Genomic DNA, 18,780 nt, shown 5'->3' on the forward strand with positions numbered 1-18,780 from the left:
AAATACATGTAGTGGAGTACAATTACATGCTTTAGATCACATTTGTACTTAAGTACATAACTTGTGTAAATCTGCTGAGTTACTTTACACCACTGCCTATAATCAGCTATAGGCTATGTACTTACAAGGGGGTTAATGGGCAATTGCGTCTTTAGTATTATTACTCATAAAATAATATTATTGTTACTAATGGTGCATTATGTATAAGCAGAATTTAATTTTGCAGCTGATTGATGGTGGAGCAATTTTTTCTTGTATCATACAACAATATATTAAATGTTAGTTTCATATATAACAATAAAACATATTCATTGAGCAGAATCAGATCATCTCTAATAATGTTAAATATGAATGATAATGTTACAGCTGGGGAAAAATGTAGGCTAGAAGGGTAAAAAGTAAAATATTTTCATTTGAGGTGTAGTAGGAGAAGAAATGTAAAGTATAAGAAAGGAGACGAGGAAGTTGAGTTAAAGAAATGTCGTTTTTATTCAGTACAAGAAAAAAACCTCAATGGATGCACACATAGTACAAGTTTCACCCCAAAAATAACATTTTCAAGTAAGATCCAAGCCAAAGTACGCCGTTGCTTTCTGAACTTGCATTTCGAGTCCAGTGCAATCTGTAACACCTAGAGAGATGATCAGGTCAATTTATGATTTCTTGTCAGTAATAACCCAGTGTTGTGAAAAGTAGAGATGGAAGCTGTTCAAATGAGTGATACATCACACTGTACCATAGCTGAGATTTGAAGAGGTTTGACAAAAGATGTACCTTTTATTCTGACACACTATGTTACATACAACATGCTCACGCATGAAAACTTAGTAAATAGCGAGAAAATAAGTCACAGTACCATTATAGTAAAGCCATCTTAGTCAGATTTTCACTGGAAGAATAAAAACAATGCTGCATGTGGGAAGACAGGCATGGAAATTAAGCAGTTGTCATTTGACTTGCATTACAGGTTCATTATCTCTAAATTAAAAGATAAAGTATTACATCTCTACCTCGTAATTACCACTCAAGGACCGGATAATTTAGTGGCTGTGCTCTCATTTGTAAGCATTATGATCAACACTTAATATTCTGGTCGTCTTGAGAAAAATTCCCATCTGAAATAATCACAGTAATGCTAAGTGTTATTATTTATCCTTTTCTCAGGTATTAGACTTGACTTATTTTGTATGTAATTACAATTAACAAAATGTCTAAATGTGGACGTTTTGAAAGACAACAGCTTGATATAACCGTACAATCAAAGTTTTCTTAGTAACACTGAATTATGACCCTGCCATAATTAATGGTGGCAATTTGTCATCAGTGTTTCAACACTGACTGAACATTGAAGATGAGCTGAATGTATGTTTTCTCATCACATCAATAATAAATCCCATCATACTGTGACAAAAACACCCTTCCCCTCGTCGTCGTCCCTAACCAACCCCGATAAATACAGTCTGTACAAATGAAATAAAAGCAAATACAGAAGGATATTGTTTAAAAGCCGGGGTCAATAATATCATAACTGCATCCTAAGGCATGAAACAAATCTGTTTGTGCATTAGTGTTCATTAAACAGTGGTGACCCAGAACAGTGAGCATCTACTAGTACAGTTCTTCATTGTAATACAAGCACATGAGGCCTGTTTGTATCATCACAATTAAATTATGCTGCAAATTAACGTTATACCGACATCTTGACGAGCCGAACATATAGAGTGTGTCCTGGTGGTTGCACTAAACAAAATGGTGTTCTTTCACATTAAAAAGATTGGATGTTAAAAATATTCATGTTTGAGTTTAAAATAAACAAGAATAATAATATTTGAGGGTTGCAGGACATAGCCGTGTAGCACTGTGATACACAGTGGGTTATGTAACTGAAGTTACAGTTTCAGATTATAGTGAAATACTTATAAGTGAATGTTTGCTTGAAAGGAGGGAACATAAATAAACACAGGTATGTCCCTTTTAAATCTAAGTTAATACTTTCTCATCCCTTTGACTCAGTATCTTAACTTAAGACTGTAAGCTGATTAACAATCTCCGTTTCACTGGAGGAAGCACAATGCAGTGCACCCAATCCCCGTAGAAGGACGACTGCTGTAAGGTGACACTATTCACAGTGCACGGGATGGAGAATACACACTACTGTGCTGTGGAAAGACTTTTGTTAGCATCAATCAGTCAAATGTTCAATGTTGGACGTTTTAAAGAGACCCAAAATCAGAGCTCCTACATACACACAAATAAATGGGTAGAGGAAAAAAAAAGATGAAAACATTGCAACTATTTTTTTACCCTATTTCCACTTTGGGCTTTGTAAATATATTCCTTCACATGTAGATTCTTACACATGATCTGTACAATACTACATTTGGCCATGGAGAATACTCAGTTCTGATTGGTCAAAGGGTGTGCATTATTTTCAGATATCAGCACTCAAATGTAATTTCAGCTGCATCATCTGTACCAAGATAAGCGTCAACACTAGTATTCACTATGAAAAGTGCCAACATGTGAATAAATAATACTGAATATTGTGATGTTGAAAACAGCTAAAGTGAAATCAAAAACAACATGGCTCATATTTGCACCTTCGCAACACCAGACCTCTTTCACCTGGACCTTATTAGACCCTCATACATGCAAAAATATTCATCTCTCAATATCATTCTCAAATGGCTTGACTGCATGGCTTTAAAACTAAAATATTAGACCATGGTGCTTCAATGTGTTGTTGTTTATTATCTTCACAGGAAAGAGTGTTGTGTAGCATTGCCAGACAGCAGAAAGAGGAAACCACAGCAGACAGAGTTCTCACTTTGAAGTGCTCTGACACAGACCACAGCAGCTAGCAGGAACAGGATTTTAACTCAAATATGAAGTGCGTTATAATGTGTTCCTGTCTGTGCTCTACTTTCCCCCCAAAGCACGAGACAACCAGGTTATAAATAAAGGTACTGCAGAATGGCTGACCAGTGTCCTTTGTGATGATCTAAATAAAATCTGTAAACTAAACAGGATTCTATCAAAGACCAATTCCCCCCTGTTTTTTTATTTGCACATATTTCAGTAAGAAACCTCCCTATTTGCTCTTGATTCAAAGTTAACGCTATCTATTCTCCTGATCTGCCCACTCCCTTCGGCAGTGTAAACACAGAACACTCCTTGCCAGATTCAATATGCAGTTTTCTCATAATGAACTACAGTACCTAAGTTCATGGACCATGTCACTTAGTGCAACCATGTGGGTCACTGTTTTCTCAACAGCTTCTGATTAACAATGAAGCTCTTGACAAAGCCGTCTACAAAAACCAGTCAGGCGATGTCAGCGAGATCACACATGCACATTTCAGAGCGTTATTCCTCCGTTATCATACTGTAGGTATGTATAAGACCATCAAGTGAGAACCTGTCTGCTGTGATTTGTCCCTGACATAGATAGGTTGTTTGTGTTACATAGTACATGTAGTACAATTTGATCCTTCATGCAGCAGCATGTTAATGACAAAATATCTGCAAGTACCATGCCGGACTAGGCTTTGACTGAACATGTGACAAGCTGCATGTCTGACACAGTGTTAATGTAAACATGCTGCATTCCAAAGACGATGAAGAGTTCCAGCTCCTTACTCAGAGCCAAATAAAGCAGGACTGGTGTTTATTTGGAGGAACATAGGGACAAACTGTAACTCATGCCTGAGATAGTGATATTATGTGAGAAGAGTCTAGCTGCAGAGCTCCACGCTCAGGCCCAGCTCCTCCACCTGAGACCTTTTACTGTGTCAAGCTAACAGTGTGTGTCATCTGCAAATTGTTTACACTAGTTTGAATAAATAATACAAAGTTAACATTTTAAATATCTGTAACTTCTAGTTAGGTAGCGTAACCTTAAAGGTGGGGTAGATCATTTTGGAGAAACCAGCTCGAGTGCGCTAGAATTTTGAAAATACACAACCGGAACAAATCTGCCACTTCCTTCCAGAGCCCCTCCTCCAACACACACAAACTCGCACATGACCAATGATGAGTGCACGAGATACGTTTGTGCACAGATGGAAGGCTGACAGGCAGGTAGGCCATCCAGTTATTTTAGCCGGGCCGGCTAAAATAATTGATTGGTCGTGCTTTTTATAGCGCTATGGCTTCCACTGATGATGTTTTTTTATGTATTTATTGTCAAAGCATTTAATATATTCATTGCTATCGGGATGTTAAGAGAATTCCATGGAATATAACAAAAAGTGTTTCTGAAATAAATTACATACCCCACCTTTAAAGGTGGGCTATGGTAAGTTTGAGAAACCGGCTTGAGATACACTTTTTGTTATATTCCATGGAATTCCATTTATATATACAGTCTATGGTTCGTGTGTGCTGGAGGAGGGGCTCTGTAAGGAAGTGGCAGTTTTTTTCCGGTTGTGTATTTTCAAATTCTAGCGCATTCGAGCTGGTTTCTCCAAAATTACCTACCCCACCTTTAAGCAGCCAAACTCGTACTAGCCTTATGAGTTATCAATCAAAGGCTAATGTTAGCTACAATGATTATTAAGCATTTGCATTTCCCTAACAAATAAGTATAGCTAGCTAACATTAGCTATTGTTAGCAAACGCATAAGGATATCACATGTTATTTGCTTCTTGTACCTTAACATTAGAAGTTAGAATTAAATCGAAATATAACCTTCGTATTGTTTACCTTGTGTTGCTGTTTTGTGGCAAGGGATAAAATGAATACAATATTGGCTTAGCAGGCTAATTTATTTAGTAAGGATACCTATGATATAACAAAAGACTGCTTCAATAGAATTGTATTGCTAGTCAACATTAATAATATTAGCATTTACTGTGAAATGGTCTTTAAAACAGTGACATGTAATTGATGTAAAACATTTGTATTAACAAGTAGCCAGATTAATGGCGTTGGAGATGGGTCCAAAAGGTGGGTTGAGCCAGGAGCTTTGCAGCAAGACGCTCCTGCTTTATGTTGTCTGCTGTGTTCCATCTGAAAAAACAATTTAGAAAAGTCCCAAAATACCTGCTAACTCGTTCAAAGTTTATATGGAAGGAATACTGGGGGAGTTGAGATCACTCTTGTGCAATATAATGAATAATCTTTAACATGCAGCTGCTTTTGGATGTGTTTACCCCTGCACTGATATTCAATTCATTTGTAAAACATTATGACAAGGAAATGGGTCTTCATGGTCTCTGCATATATGAGACAGATGGATATTTTAGAGGATAGTGGAAGGAAGGAATGTGCCCAAACGCTGATAATAACCACCCGCCTGCTTGCGGTAGTATCAAGCACCGGATTGTTTTCCCCTCTTGTATTATTAAAATATATTTAAGAAGCAGTTCAAGTTAGTGGTTCTAGACAGGGCTCCATACTGACTCTGAAGCTGAACAAAGTGTTTCAAAGAGAGAAATAGTAAGTTATAAATCATCATTATTTGTGTCCATTACCAGTACCAGCAAAGACTGACTTTACAAACCATAAGCTCAAATAAAAAACAGATGTGTTGTATACATACCCCAATGTAAGCCTCTTGTGTATTACCATTGCTTTAGGGACACAGAGCTTAGCATGTGTTTTTCTAATACAATACATTCCCAGCTTTTCTTCAAAAACTGTTAGAATTGAAAGACTCTTCAAACCAACTGAATACAAAACATTCCATCCTCAGCGAGATTTTTTTTTTCAACCCATATTCCAAGTAAATTCTTTATTTTGTATTCAAATATTAAATAACTTAAAAATATATATCTTTTGGGGAGGTGCTAGGCTCAGTGACTCAGTGTTATGGCACTGCATGAGAGGCAAATACTGGGGCTTATTGTACCTTTACGTTGAGAAGTTTCAAGCATGTGCACCAAGGACAAAGTAAAAAATAAATCGTACCTCTTAGAAGTATAAATATGAACAAGGAGTGAGGACTAAAACAGGCTTCTGTGTGTCAGCAAAGCAGAGAGTCCCTGCCAACAGTTTCTTTGAGTCTGCTTATATAAAAACAAAGTTCATTCTACCACTTGTAACTGCAGCCATGGGCATCCCAGGCTCTCAGAGGTCAAGGGCCACGAGGATTACACCGACTAAAAGCAAAGAACGGTTTTAAGTAACGAAGCAAACAACCAAAAAGTGGAAGCTGAAACAGCTCCTCCTTTTAGTTTTCTCGTGTGTAAACCACACTCGGCTCAGCTTTCAGTACATTTTTTCAGTGACCAGAGGTACCGTATTGCGGAACGAGACTCACCTGAAACCTCATGTCAATCTTACTTTTTGTATTAAAGTCTGGTTCCTCCTCATTAAGCGGCTTCCGTCCCAGTCCCTCAACTCTGCTGTCCTCCCCCCAGCATTCCCCTCCGCCAGCCTCTCTCCTGTCCTGGGTGAGTCTTGTCTTACCAGAGAGGCTCCGGCTGCCAGCAGAGCCGGGTTCTGCTGCCCTGACTGGGCCACACGGGGGAACTGTTTAGCATCCAGCACGTCCTTGTACTGCAGCTCGGGTCTGATCATCCTCAGACAGGCCGTCCTGGTGGCGTTGTCCAGGCCCGGCTGAAGCTCGTATCCCAGAATCTCCAACAATCCCAACTGGAACGGCCGTATGTTCTTGTCTCGGATCCGGCGCGCCTCCACAGGCTTCCCGCCGTCCCTCAGACAAACCTGGGCCATTTCTTTCCGGAGCATCCTGAGAAGAGATACTTCCTGCTCCATCTGGGCGTAACCGAAACTTTTGATATCCTCCCAGAAGGTCCGGTTGAAGGTTTTATATAAGTACAAGTCGAAGGCGTTCCAATGCCGCAGCTTCTCCCGCTGTGCCTCCGTCACATTGGTCAGTATCTTGGCTTGGGGGCGTACCCCTCTGAACCCAATACCTGCAGCTGCCGCTGCTTTGCTCACGAAGCTCCCGCTCAGCCCCCCCACGTCGCTGGGCTTCTGCTGCCGAGCGTTGAGGCTGAAAGAGACAACGGTTTCCAGTGGCCAGCAGAGGGCGTGCCGCAGCAGGATCATGGACTGGTCAAAGTACTCCGACACTAGAATCAGATTGAAGGTCTGGCGGATCATGGTCTCTGCCTTCTGAGCCACAGCCAATGAGAAGTTAGCATTGTTGTCCATGCCGAAGTCAAACATCAGCAGATTGCGGGCGTAGTTGTTGCGGACCCGAGAGTCGTAATATCTGTAGGGGTTGTCAGCAAAGTCGCCCAAGCTCTTGGCTTTCCGAAAGGCAGGTGCAACCTCTTTGTAATAGGCAAAGGAGGACTCAGCCATACCGGCCGGGTCCCGGATGATGGAGAAGTAGAACGTGTCTGCAGGCATCACCTTCTCCACCTGAGGAAGAGGGGAATTTTGTGTTAAAATATGTACAATTAGTTTACTACATTTAAGCTACAACAGAAGATACATTTATTTTTTCGCTTGTCCTGAGAGTGTTTGTGTAGTTGTCATCACTTTCTTGTTTAAAGATCTATACAGATATAAAAAGTAACAGGGAAAAACTATTATCTCCTGCATGTTAGCTAATCGGCTTGGGCATAAAATAAAGTAATGGATGTATTATTAATTTTAACTAACACATTTATTAGAACAAGCTTTATTTCTTGCTATTAGGTTGCTAGCTAACATGAGTAGGATTGCATCATTCATAATAATAAAGGATAACTGGTTTGAAAAATGATATTCTAATGTGCAATCAGGGCATCTACTATTATGCTATTGTTTTCTTTTATACTTAAAATATATTCTTTGTGTTGTTGTTTATTGTTTTTTTTTTAAACTTTGCAATTGTTTCCTTCTTCTTCTTACATTTTTTTTTATTTAAATATATAAACATTGATTTCAAACAAAATATGTTTTTAATTCATTTTTTAATCTCTTTTTGTGTGTTTGATGGTTTAGTTATAAGCAAAGGGTGAAAAAAAGTGATTATTAAGTTTTCCTAACAATGTATTCAAACCACTACAGAACATTCCATAATAATCATCCCCTTTGTCATTTCACTTCCCCCTCCGCTCTTATGAATGACTCACCTCAGGCTTATTAAATCTCATGTGATGGCCCAGGATGTGGAACTCCATGGCTCTGGGGCCTCGGTAACCTTTGACCCTATGAGCATTGAAAGGCAGTGGGTATCCGAACTGGTATCCCAGTGGGAGGGCGAAGCGGAGGTTGCGCTCGTCCCCGAAGCGGTACAGCATGTTGAGCACCGTACTGCTGGCCGTCTTGTGGGTCTTCAGGAACATGATGTGGGTGTGGGGCTGACAGAAGCCCAGAGAGGGGCCCTGAGCATCAGAGGACAGGAAGATGGAGTGGCCAGCTGGATGCACACTGCTGGAGGAGGAGGGAGAAATCTAACTTTAGATTAAATGTCAACTTCGTGTTTAAAATCCTACAAACATTACAAAGGATAAAATGAATCCACCCCTATTTTTTGCATGAGCTAACAGGGGCTCAAGCATAAAGGGGGCCCCAAGGCTCAGACTTTCATGCTTGACTTTCTGTAGCCCTTCTAATTGTCCTGTTGTATTATTGGACTGGCGCAAGAATGAGCTCTCAGGTGAAAGTGAAGTTATTTTTATTGCCTTAACTGATATCCCTGTATCTTCACTTTTTCTAGGAGTAAGCGTACCTTTTACTTCCACTTTCACGTTAAATTGACTCCTACACAGTCCCCCCCCTCCCTGCCTAAAACGCCTCCATTTGACTCCTTTCTTTAATTATGTAACATAGTGACATCCCTATGTAACACTCACGCTTCGATTGGCAAGCACATTGTATGTAATAGGTTAAGGGGCGGGACACCTCTTAGCGGTGGACCAGAGCCGGCCAGCTAACCAATCAGAGCAGACTGGGCTATGGTTTCAGACAGAGGGTGAAAAGAGGTGCTGCAGCAGAGGCAGTATGAGAACAATAAAGAGCTTTTTGAACATTAAAGCATGGAGACATGTCCCAGTAGAGGAACTAAATAATAATATGAACAGAATAGGGCCCCTTTAAAGTTGATTTTTTTTTTTATTGCCCCAGACTCCTCTAGGAGCTATGTCATATTTTTGACCTGATGAGTTTGCAACCCTTACAATGATTATACACCAGTCAGAACATTAGACTGCAGTCATGAGTAATGCCCAAAACATTGTAGCCCTGTGTGGCCCATGCTACTTTAATGCAGCCTTAAGTGACTCCATGTAAGGTGAAAGTAAAGTTAAGGTAGTTAAACCACAGAAAAAAAAACAGCAACTCTGTAGTAACTCCTCAGTCTACATTGCTTTTCAGACTTTGGTCAAACAGACACAGTTAGAAACTAGCAGGGGAACACAGAGGAGCATTTAGCAGCTAGGAATAAAGACACCTTCAACAGAAGACTGAAGAGACCAAACCAGAGCTGAAAGGATAGTTAATACTGGACTCATGAATCATGTCCTGTCACTGCTGGATGTGTTAGTTAGTAGGCATTTATTTTCTAATTTGTTCAACAAAGCAACTTAATTAGGGGATAATATGTGAATTTTGACTACTTTTCAGCTCCAAAGTTGCCCCAAAAAATATATTAATGCAGCTTTAATTTAATCTGTGTGATGTTAATGTGCTTTAGGGAGTTTTTCAATAATCTTCTCATCTATCTTGCACTTATATGTACACTCAGAATAGAAAATGTTCTGATTAAAGACAGCAATGCATTAAACCAAATTCTTGAGAAAAAACAGTTATAATTTAACATTTTCCATTTAGGTAACTATAAAACCAAAGACGGATGAAGAATTATTGTGAATTAAAAACACTTTTTGGGATGTTAGGGCCTGAGCAGTAAGTGCATGGATTAATTATCAAAGGGCATGTACTTTATTATTTAATAGCCATATCTAAGGGATTGGTATTCAAACGTCAATATTGGCACGGCGCACAGTGAAACTCAACCTCAGTTCAGCTCTAGTGGGTAAGTCTGTTAGTAGGCAGCATCATTGAAAATCAAGTCCTTATGCCCTGACCACACTAGAAATGCAAGCTGAGGGACTGCAACCTGAACCCCCCCTAGGGCCCTTGGACCCAGATGTTAGAGGACAGAGTTAAATGGAAAGTTCTACTTTAGGATTAATAATTTACTTCAGTATTATGTTATTAAAAATACATTCTGTACCGAATAGAGTCTATTAAAATATAATGTGCCCATGAATGGTAAAAAATAAAATAGAGCAACTGTACAAGAACTAAATAAAAAAGAACATCTGATTTCTCAGAGGCTAGAACACTTGGTACAAGGTGGAGCATGTTACCCATTAAAAAGAAATGCTTGCACATTTTAACAGCATTAACAGCAAGAGTAATGATTACTGAACGGATTGTCCATTATAACCCAGAGCAGTCTTCCCTTTAACCTCGTAGTGCCCTTTTTTATCTTTTAAATGACAAATAAAAATAGAAATAAATAAAACATGTGGCAGGGAAACTACCAACACAGCTTGTGTCAATGAAACATACATATTTCACACCTCATGCTGCTGAGAGCTCATGTTCAGGTTGTAACGAAAAGATTCAAGCACATTTTTAATGTTATAGTCTTTTCCTCGGCCAACACAGGCTGCTAACAGATCTCAGCGGATTTTAGAGTGTCAGATGAACTTAAATTCAACAAGCATTAAAACCCCATGACAGCCTTGCTCTTCAGAGATCCCTGTTATCATCGCCTTCACATGCTGGGAAAACACAAGAAAGAGAGGAAGCACAAACAGGATAATAAGCGTATTTTTTTGCGTAACTGACGTAAAGTCAAGTTCAATAACTAGCTGTAGTCACATAACAAGTGGTAAAACGGCTCTGTGCTGACGTTGTGTTTCTTTGGAAAATTGGTCACCAGGCAGTGCGCTTAATGTTCAAATTATTCCGACTTTGACCTTGTGGATCGGTGACCTTTCCATGCGCAACCAATCAGAGGACAGCGGTGCAAGCAGACAGGGGATGTAACCATTGAAATGAAACTAACTAGCTGTTTTCACTGCAAGGCTCTGCCCAACCTCACGGGAAACTAAGAGAAAATGGCGTACGATGTAAATGAACAGTCCCACCGTGTGAGCTTAATCTGCAGATAATTCATGGCAATTCAATTAGTAAAGATTTCGTTTTTTTAAGTACTGTAAATGAATATATTTGGGCTCAGAATGGTTGGTCAGACAATACAAAACGTTTGAAGACATCTTCTATGATTACGTTTTCAATTGGATAAACGCCATTAAAGAAAAGGATTGGTTGCAGCGCTCAAAACACACTTACTAATAATATCTAGAACATAATCAAAATGTGACGCTGATAGTGCTCCAAGTCAGTGTGTGAAAACAACTATTTCTTTGTAATGTTTTTAAAGAGATTCCCCGTGGTAAATTGCGGTATCAGCACATTTAGATCCTGTATTGTTCTCCTCACTTCCTGGCGGTGGTTCTCGTGGTTGCCACCGTCACATGGAGAGGAAGCAGTTTCTGTGCACAGCTATTCACCAAAACATACTCAGTCTACCTCAATCTCAAAAATAATTATCAAACCAATAAGGTATAAGTAGTGTATAAACCTAAACCTCGTTCTACTGTGAGAATCAGCAATGTTTGACAGCTGGGCTATGCTGAATTTTGGCAGATTGAGGATGTACCTTTTCCACCTAATCGCAGTGGTTCTCAAACTTTTTTTCAATAATGTACCCCCTTTGAAAAAAAATATTCAGCCAAGTACCCCCTGATCAGCGCAAAAGCAATTTGTTAGGGAAAAAATACCTATATAAAGAGGTACAGTACAGCGTTGCACCATCAGCGTCTGATATGTTAAAACAACAACCTTTTAACTGAGAAACACTTAAATGCTACATTTCAAATGTTTACAATCCATCACTAAATTCATGGCAAACCAATTTTAACATCATGCAATAACATCATAATAATACTTGCATTGAACTGATCTTTTTAATAAGTTGTACTTACAATTTAGTGAGAAACATGGACTTGTGCTTCACTGAGGATCTTTGTCTTTCTCGTGAGAGGGAGGCAACTGCAGTTATACTATACGCTATACTTTGCGGCCACACGCCGTTGCCAAGCAACGCTTATTGTTTAGGTCCTTTGATAAGCAGGCAGTCATATAATTAACTACAACTAGCTAGATCTGATAGATTTGGACATAAACGCGAGGGAAGTATAACCGGACGCGAGAGAGAGATCAGAGATCATATCACTAAGAGTTAGACCTAACACACTTAGCTAGTTTATCTACTCTGGAACTAGCTAAACTATACATATATTTATTCTTTACTGTCGGGTCACTTATTACAGGTTCAGCGAGCTGCACAAGACTGACGGGCTGTCAGGATAGGGAGAGGAAAAGAGAGCACCCCGTTTATTTTTCCCATTTTATTATCCAGAATTACTGTAAACTTTTGAATGAAGTAGTTAATCTACTATTAGTAGTTTGTTTAAATGCATTAATTATGGTTTTTTTCCATTAACATAAAATACATTTCACGTAACCCCTGTACTCCAACGTACCCCTAGGGGTCCGCGTACCCCCATTTGAGAACCACTGGCTTAGAACATCAATTGTCTTCTGTGGTGAATTGAAAAAATGATTATGCCTGCTCAAAATAAGTATATATTTGCAGACTGTTGCTTACACTCAATTAAGTCTGAATTAAAAAATAGAAGCTTATTTTTTCAATTTTCAAAAAATAGAAGCTTATTGATTCAATTGATGAGAACGCTCGGAAGCGGTCGCCTCCAGAAGAAGCAAAGAGCCTGGCGTCTTTTTTCTGAGCGCTCCGCCTTTTCTAGTCTGTATAAATTGCATGAAAAGCTTTATTTTGGCAATGCCGGTCAGACGAAAATGATCACAACAAAGACAGAAAATGTTGTTTTTTTGGAGCAGATTTAAATCGGCCGATACTGATGTTGTGCCAATATCATCGTGCATACCTTCTTAGAACTGCAATGCAAAATAAATAAGTTAAATCAAAGAAACATTTAGTAAATCAAAATAGATACCTCTTGTTGAAGATGACCCCCAACAGTTGGACAGCGAAGGCGATGGCAACGAAGAGCAGCAGAGCCTTCCAGATCCAAACTGTGCCCACCCGGCCACACACCAGCCACCGCAACATCCTGGGGGGAGGCGATGGATGGAGGAAGGTATAGAAGGGTGAGGCAAGAAGATTAAGGAGAAGGTGAAAGAAATTATGTTGGAGGGGAGAGAAGGGTGATGATGTTGTTAATGGGGGACAAAAGGGGGTGGTGGGTGGGGAAGGGGAGATGATGTTTTCGAGGTGGAGGAGGGGGACGTGATGTCATGTCAAAAGAGCGATGAGGAAATGAGGGTGGAGGAGGTAATAAAGGGGTGGGGGAGGCAGAAGAGAGGGTAGAGAGAGAGGGGGAGATTTGGATGAGTCATAAAGTAAACATGAATAAGGCTTCATCAGCATCAGCCTGAAAACATTCACAGACAAGAGGACCAGCCTACACTGAGAAACTGACTAATTAAACGTATTATTCACATAATTGTATTAGGTTAATTGAAAGCAAATATATTAATTTGAACCTATTATTTGTTATTTAAACTTGATAATATTGCATTCAACTAACCTAATACAGTTATGTGAAATCTGTTGACCAAATAAAGATAATTAATGCTGTATATAGTTTGGATATTGCATTATCCGACCAATGTGTCTGCTGATAAAGTCATATTATCACAAGTTTTTTTATCCACGGGATGTAAGTAAACTTTGACCATGTCATTCTTAATAACTACTTCCGCTCTGATGTGTCAGGGTCATCCGGATACACTTCAGTGCACGGCAGCATAGTGGCAAAAAGGGAGAAAATAACTGTCCAATCAGAACGGAGGATGTGAATGACGTGCTAAACACGGACATGACTGCTAGCCTCGGGCCGGAGAGGAGAAAGAGAATGTGTGTGTGTGTGTGTGTGTGTGTGTGTGTGTGTGTGTGTGTGTGTGTGTGTGTGTGTGTGTGTGTGTGTGTGTGTGTGTGTGTGTGTGTGTGTGTGTGTGTGTGTGTGTGTGTGTGTGTGTGTGTGTGTGTGTGTGTGAGAGAGAGAGAGAACGGGGAGTACAGGGGGGTTAGGTCATAATGACCAATGCTGAAAATGAATTAACAGGAATGTGTGGCATTGTGATGAAACATCATTGATTCTCCCTTTTTTTTCTCTCTTCAGTTTGCAGCAGTATTGTCAAAGCTAAGAGACAGGGAGACAGTTTGACATGGGGAAATTACATTTCCTGCTGTATTTAAACAGTAACAAGTGAACTATCTGTACTCAGTGGTGCAGGACGAGATCTGTTATGGCGCATTTCCACTGCAGGGCCTCGCACGGCTTAGTACGGTATAGTTAGGCCTTGGTAGTACAGGCTCACTTTATGCTGCGTTTCCATTACATTTTAGTAGCTGGGGTAGTAACTATAGTAACGCAGTGTAGGCGGAGCCGTGACGTCATCTTCAATGCGAACCACAAAACCAACATCAGCCGTTAGCTGTTAGCACTCAGAGCTCACAGCTCTTCATATCTGTTCAGAAACTAGACAAAAGTTAAACAAGTACAAACCACAGACTGTCTGTGTCATGGCGAATACAGTCGCTGGTTTATTTATGTCTGTATAGGCCGTTGTTGTGAGTGTGGACGGTCGGAGCATATACAACGTTAGCTTAGCCGATCTCCATTGAGAAAACATGCATTTAAAAGTTTTTCGCCTGTCGTCTGTCTGCAGACTTGTCAAAGTCAATTCATGGTTTTTACTAACCCGTATCAGTATGTTGTTATTTCGGCATCATTTTGAAACGTGTATTACAATTAAATCACGGTAAAATATGTTCATTGTGTTGTAGTTGTAGCCAATCACGTCACTAGTTTAGCATATTCAGCCCGGTTGTTGGCCCGGAAAGAACCACGATTTTGGATGGCCAGAAAAACTGTGAAAAAGTACCCGTTAGCCGGAACTACCCCTAGTGGAAACGCAACCAAAAACGGGCCGGGTTTGGCACGCACGCTTAAACCGTGCTACGCGCTGCAGTGGAAATGCGCCATTAGTGATGTGACATTTGCATACGCCAATGAAAATGGACATTAAGAGACATACGAGTTCTGTGCTGTGACGCTGCTGCCTTACACAAAGAGGAAATCAGCCGCTAAACACATATTGATGCACTTGGATATGACCTGCATGTCATTCTAACATTGTTGTCTAGACCTATTCAAACCCTTTATGACTAATTAAAGTCTATATTAGTTATTTAAGAAGCTCCAGTGTATGTTTATTAGCTTTTCAGACCACTTGGTAAGAAATTAGAGCTCAAACTGAAGTCCCTAACTAACTTGTGCAACAAAAGTAACCTCAAACTATTTGTTATCCTTATCAAGAGCTTTCTAGGCTACATCAAATTTAATTTTGGGACAAGCCCCAAGAAATATCAACAATTTAACGAGCTGGCTGCTCTTTCTTGTTGGTTAGAGTTAGATTTTTTCTCTATTTTCTACTGATAATTTATCTACAGAAAAAGGGTATTTAAGTTGACAAAATGATATTAAATCAATAAAAACAAATAATAATGACTATTAGTAATGGGAAATATTGCATTTTTTTTTTCTTTACTTGGATCAAGAAACAAAAACTCTCACAATAAGTGCATTGTTGTGAAATACAATTATCAGGTCGATTGTGGATGTCCTCAAAAAATTATATTTGACTTTTTCCACTATATTTGTCTTTGTATTGTCTTAACAATTATACTACAGATTAATCCACACTGAGAATGTGTATATTATGAAATTGGGTAATAATAATACATAGTAAACATGTTGTAAAGGGTGAGCAATAAAGGAACACACTTCACTGTGGGCTGAAACCAGTGTCAATAAAACACAAGGTGGTGTGTGCTGGAGACTTGTCTCCTAGCAGATGTACTGTGTTTAATGTGTGGGGTGTTATAGCTGTGGCCTGGTGTTGATCACTCACAGAGATCATGGAATAATAAAATATATTATAACCACATGGAGAGCAGGATAACATCATGATATGTAAAGGATGGGTGGTACGGACATACAATAAGAGCGGTGCTACACACAGAAGAATAAGCAGGGGCCACCACCCACCCACACAAAGGAGCCTTCAGTCTGACACACACACACACACACACACACACACACACACACACACACACACACACACACACACACACACACACACACACACACACACACACACACACACACACACACACACACACACACACACACACACGCACACGCACACACACACACACACACAGGCTGTAAATGCACAAATACATCTTGCACATGGAAGGCCTTTGAAGCAGCCCTCCTCCACCCACACCTTCTCCTCTTTTTCCTGCAGGATCACAGCTCAGCGCCGCCTTTTCATTCCCCACAATATGTGCATCTCTGCAGACCCCCCCTCCACCCTCCAGCTCCGACTCTTCCCATTTTCTTTAGATCGTTACCTGGCTCTCCGTCTGAAAAGCATAGCTGAGTCTCCAGACCGGTATCGGTGACGGTGTTATTGTGCAGCGGAACAGAGCGCGGAGCATCTCGAAGGCAACAGCCGCAGCTGACCCGCCGCCGGTACCGATCAGGCAATGGACCCGGGGAGACCCGCACGGAGCCCGGACCCGGGTTCTGGAGGAGGCGGAAAAGAGGCTTCACTCCTGCCCGGGGCTCTGACCGAATTTATCTGGCTGTGCACCGACAGTTCTATCAAATCTCTGCCGGGACGACGGCCGACACACACAGGGAGAACTGAGATAAAGAGAGCGTGAATATGAGCGTCTAATACTTCGCGGACACCTTCAAAATAAAAGCATGTTTACGGATTTGCAGGAGACGGGTCCGAAAATCCGGAGTTTTTAATCCAAAAAAAGGTCTCCACTTTTGTTTGGGTTACTTGTATTGTTATGTATCTGCCTATATATTTATATCTATACATTGTATAGGCCTATATTTATATCTATACACTTCCAGGAATAAAAAGCTAGAAGGAATTGCTGTAGTATTCATTTATTTACTTGTTTATGTATTGATTTACTATTATTTTGTGGGCCTAATCGCAGGAAAACAAATGTAGGCCTACCAATAATATTGTAAATTACGATTATTTAAGATTTATCGTTTGGTCTAAGAAATGTCTGAAATTGGCTAAATAAATCCATTCCAGTTTCTCAAAGTTCAAGATAATAATCTTTTATGTCAAAGATATTTAGTTTAATATGATAAAAAACAGAGTAAAGTAGGGAAACACTATATTGAAGAGGTTCAAAACTGCTTTTTCTGATATTTTAGCATGACACAATTACTAATCAAACGGTTATCCGATTGTCAAAAAACCAAGCAATTTGTTTTAGGTTCATGATTAATTATTGCAACTTTAAACAATAATGGAATCAACAGATCCTGTTGTTGTTTAAAAGCCTTTACACTTGTTATTCTAAATGATTAAGTTCCCTCTGACACTTTAAGTGACAAAGTTTGTGGTTTTATTTTGAAGGCAAAGTGGCGCTGACGGAAGTGAATCACGAGAAAAATATTTAAGAATACATTTAGTCCCCATGATGCATGGCCCTACCTCATCGGCTGTTAAAGTCATGTTTTGCCATTGGAGCGCAATAAATAAATATTATTTCACACAACAATGTAAAAGCACAGTACTGTGGTTGAACTAATGCATGCATATCTGTTTATTTAATTACATTGTGTTAAAGTATTTCACAAATATAGCCTATGTATAAGAACATATGGCCACACATCAAATGATTTATATTAAAAACATTTTAATTTAAATACATTAATGTCTGAATTCTGACTTGAATCTCTGAATTCTGAAATGTTGCTGCAGAACAAGTACTTTTATGTTAAGAATGGATTTAATGTAGCACCCTGAGACGGTTATATATAAAATTGACTGACCTTCAGTCCCCATTGAAAGGAATGGTGGTACAGAGATCCTGAATAGTAACGGATGTGAGAGGTCTTCTTTTAATAGCTGCACTTTGTTTAAGTCACCACAAAGCACCAATTGACATAAGCCTGGGAGAAGGAAGTGTTGTTATTGTTGTAAAATAATAGGGGGAAGAAGGACTCAGATCTTATGCTTCAGTAAAAGTTTCAATTCCACAGTGTAGACATACTCTGTAACAAGTAAAAATGCTGCAATCAAAATGTTAGATAATTAAAAGTATAAAAGTATTAGCATCAAAATATTCTTACATATACACTTTTTTCAAAGTGGTCATTTTCAGAATAATATATAATATATCACTGTAGTATAATTAGTGATGCATTCACGTGTCTATCATTTGGATGTTTCAGCTGTTAGAGGACCAGAAAACATAAATAACTTCTTATACTGCCAGATAACTCTATCCATAACAGCATATTCAAGTATATTATTCAAATTGTATGAATAAAATGTACCTGCAAAAGTTACTTATGCTTTCAATTAAATGTAGAGGAGTAAAAAGTACAATATTTGCTTACAAAATGTAGTGGAGGAGAAGTATAAAGTAGCATAAAGTGAGAATACTCAAGTAAAGTACAGTACTTGAGTGACTTTGCACAACGGAAAATAATAATTCAACTTAAGTGTAGAACTTTTTCTTTCCCTATTTCACCTCCAGGATTTGAAGCGGAAAATATTGTGAGAGCAGTGAAGTCATTATGTTTGATATTTTATTTTCTCTTTATTCTTATATGGCTTTCGACCGCTGGACCTTTGCTCTAATG

At 39.4% G+C, this 18,780-nt stretch overlaps 1 protein-coding gene across 2 annotated transcripts; it reads right to left on the reverse strand.

Annotated features, from left to right (window-relative positions):
* Window positions 1-465: 465 nt before the first annotated feature.
* Window positions 466-16,964, reverse strand: gal3st4 (galactose-3-O-sulfotransferase 4). Of its 2 annotated transcripts, none has more exons than XM_079670055.1 (4): window positions 16,506-16,964; window positions 13,018-13,134; window positions 8,035-8,332; window positions 466-7,336 (listed from the first exon to the last, which is right to left on the reverse strand). In XM_079670055.1, exons 1-4 carry the CDS (start codon window positions 16,526-16,528, stop codon window positions 6,272-6,274), a joined length of 1,503 nt encoding a protein of 500 aa, XP_079526181.1. In that variant the 5' UTR covers window positions 16,529-16,964; the 3' UTR covers window positions 466-6,271. The 2 variants fall into 2 exon arrangements, with proteins under 2 accessions (XP_079526181.1, XP_079526180.1); XM_079670054.1 differs by having other exon boundaries at window positions 8,035-8,335; window positions 16,506-16,960.
* Between the last annotated feature and the right edge of the window lie 1,816 nt (window positions 16,965-18,780).

This window comes from Notothenia rossii, assembly GCF_949606895.1.
Source record: "Notothenia rossii genome assembly, chromosome: 3".
NCBI classification, from domain to species: domain Eukaryota; kingdom Metazoa; phylum Chordata; class Actinopteri; order Perciformes; family Nototheniidae; genus Notothenia; species Notothenia rossii.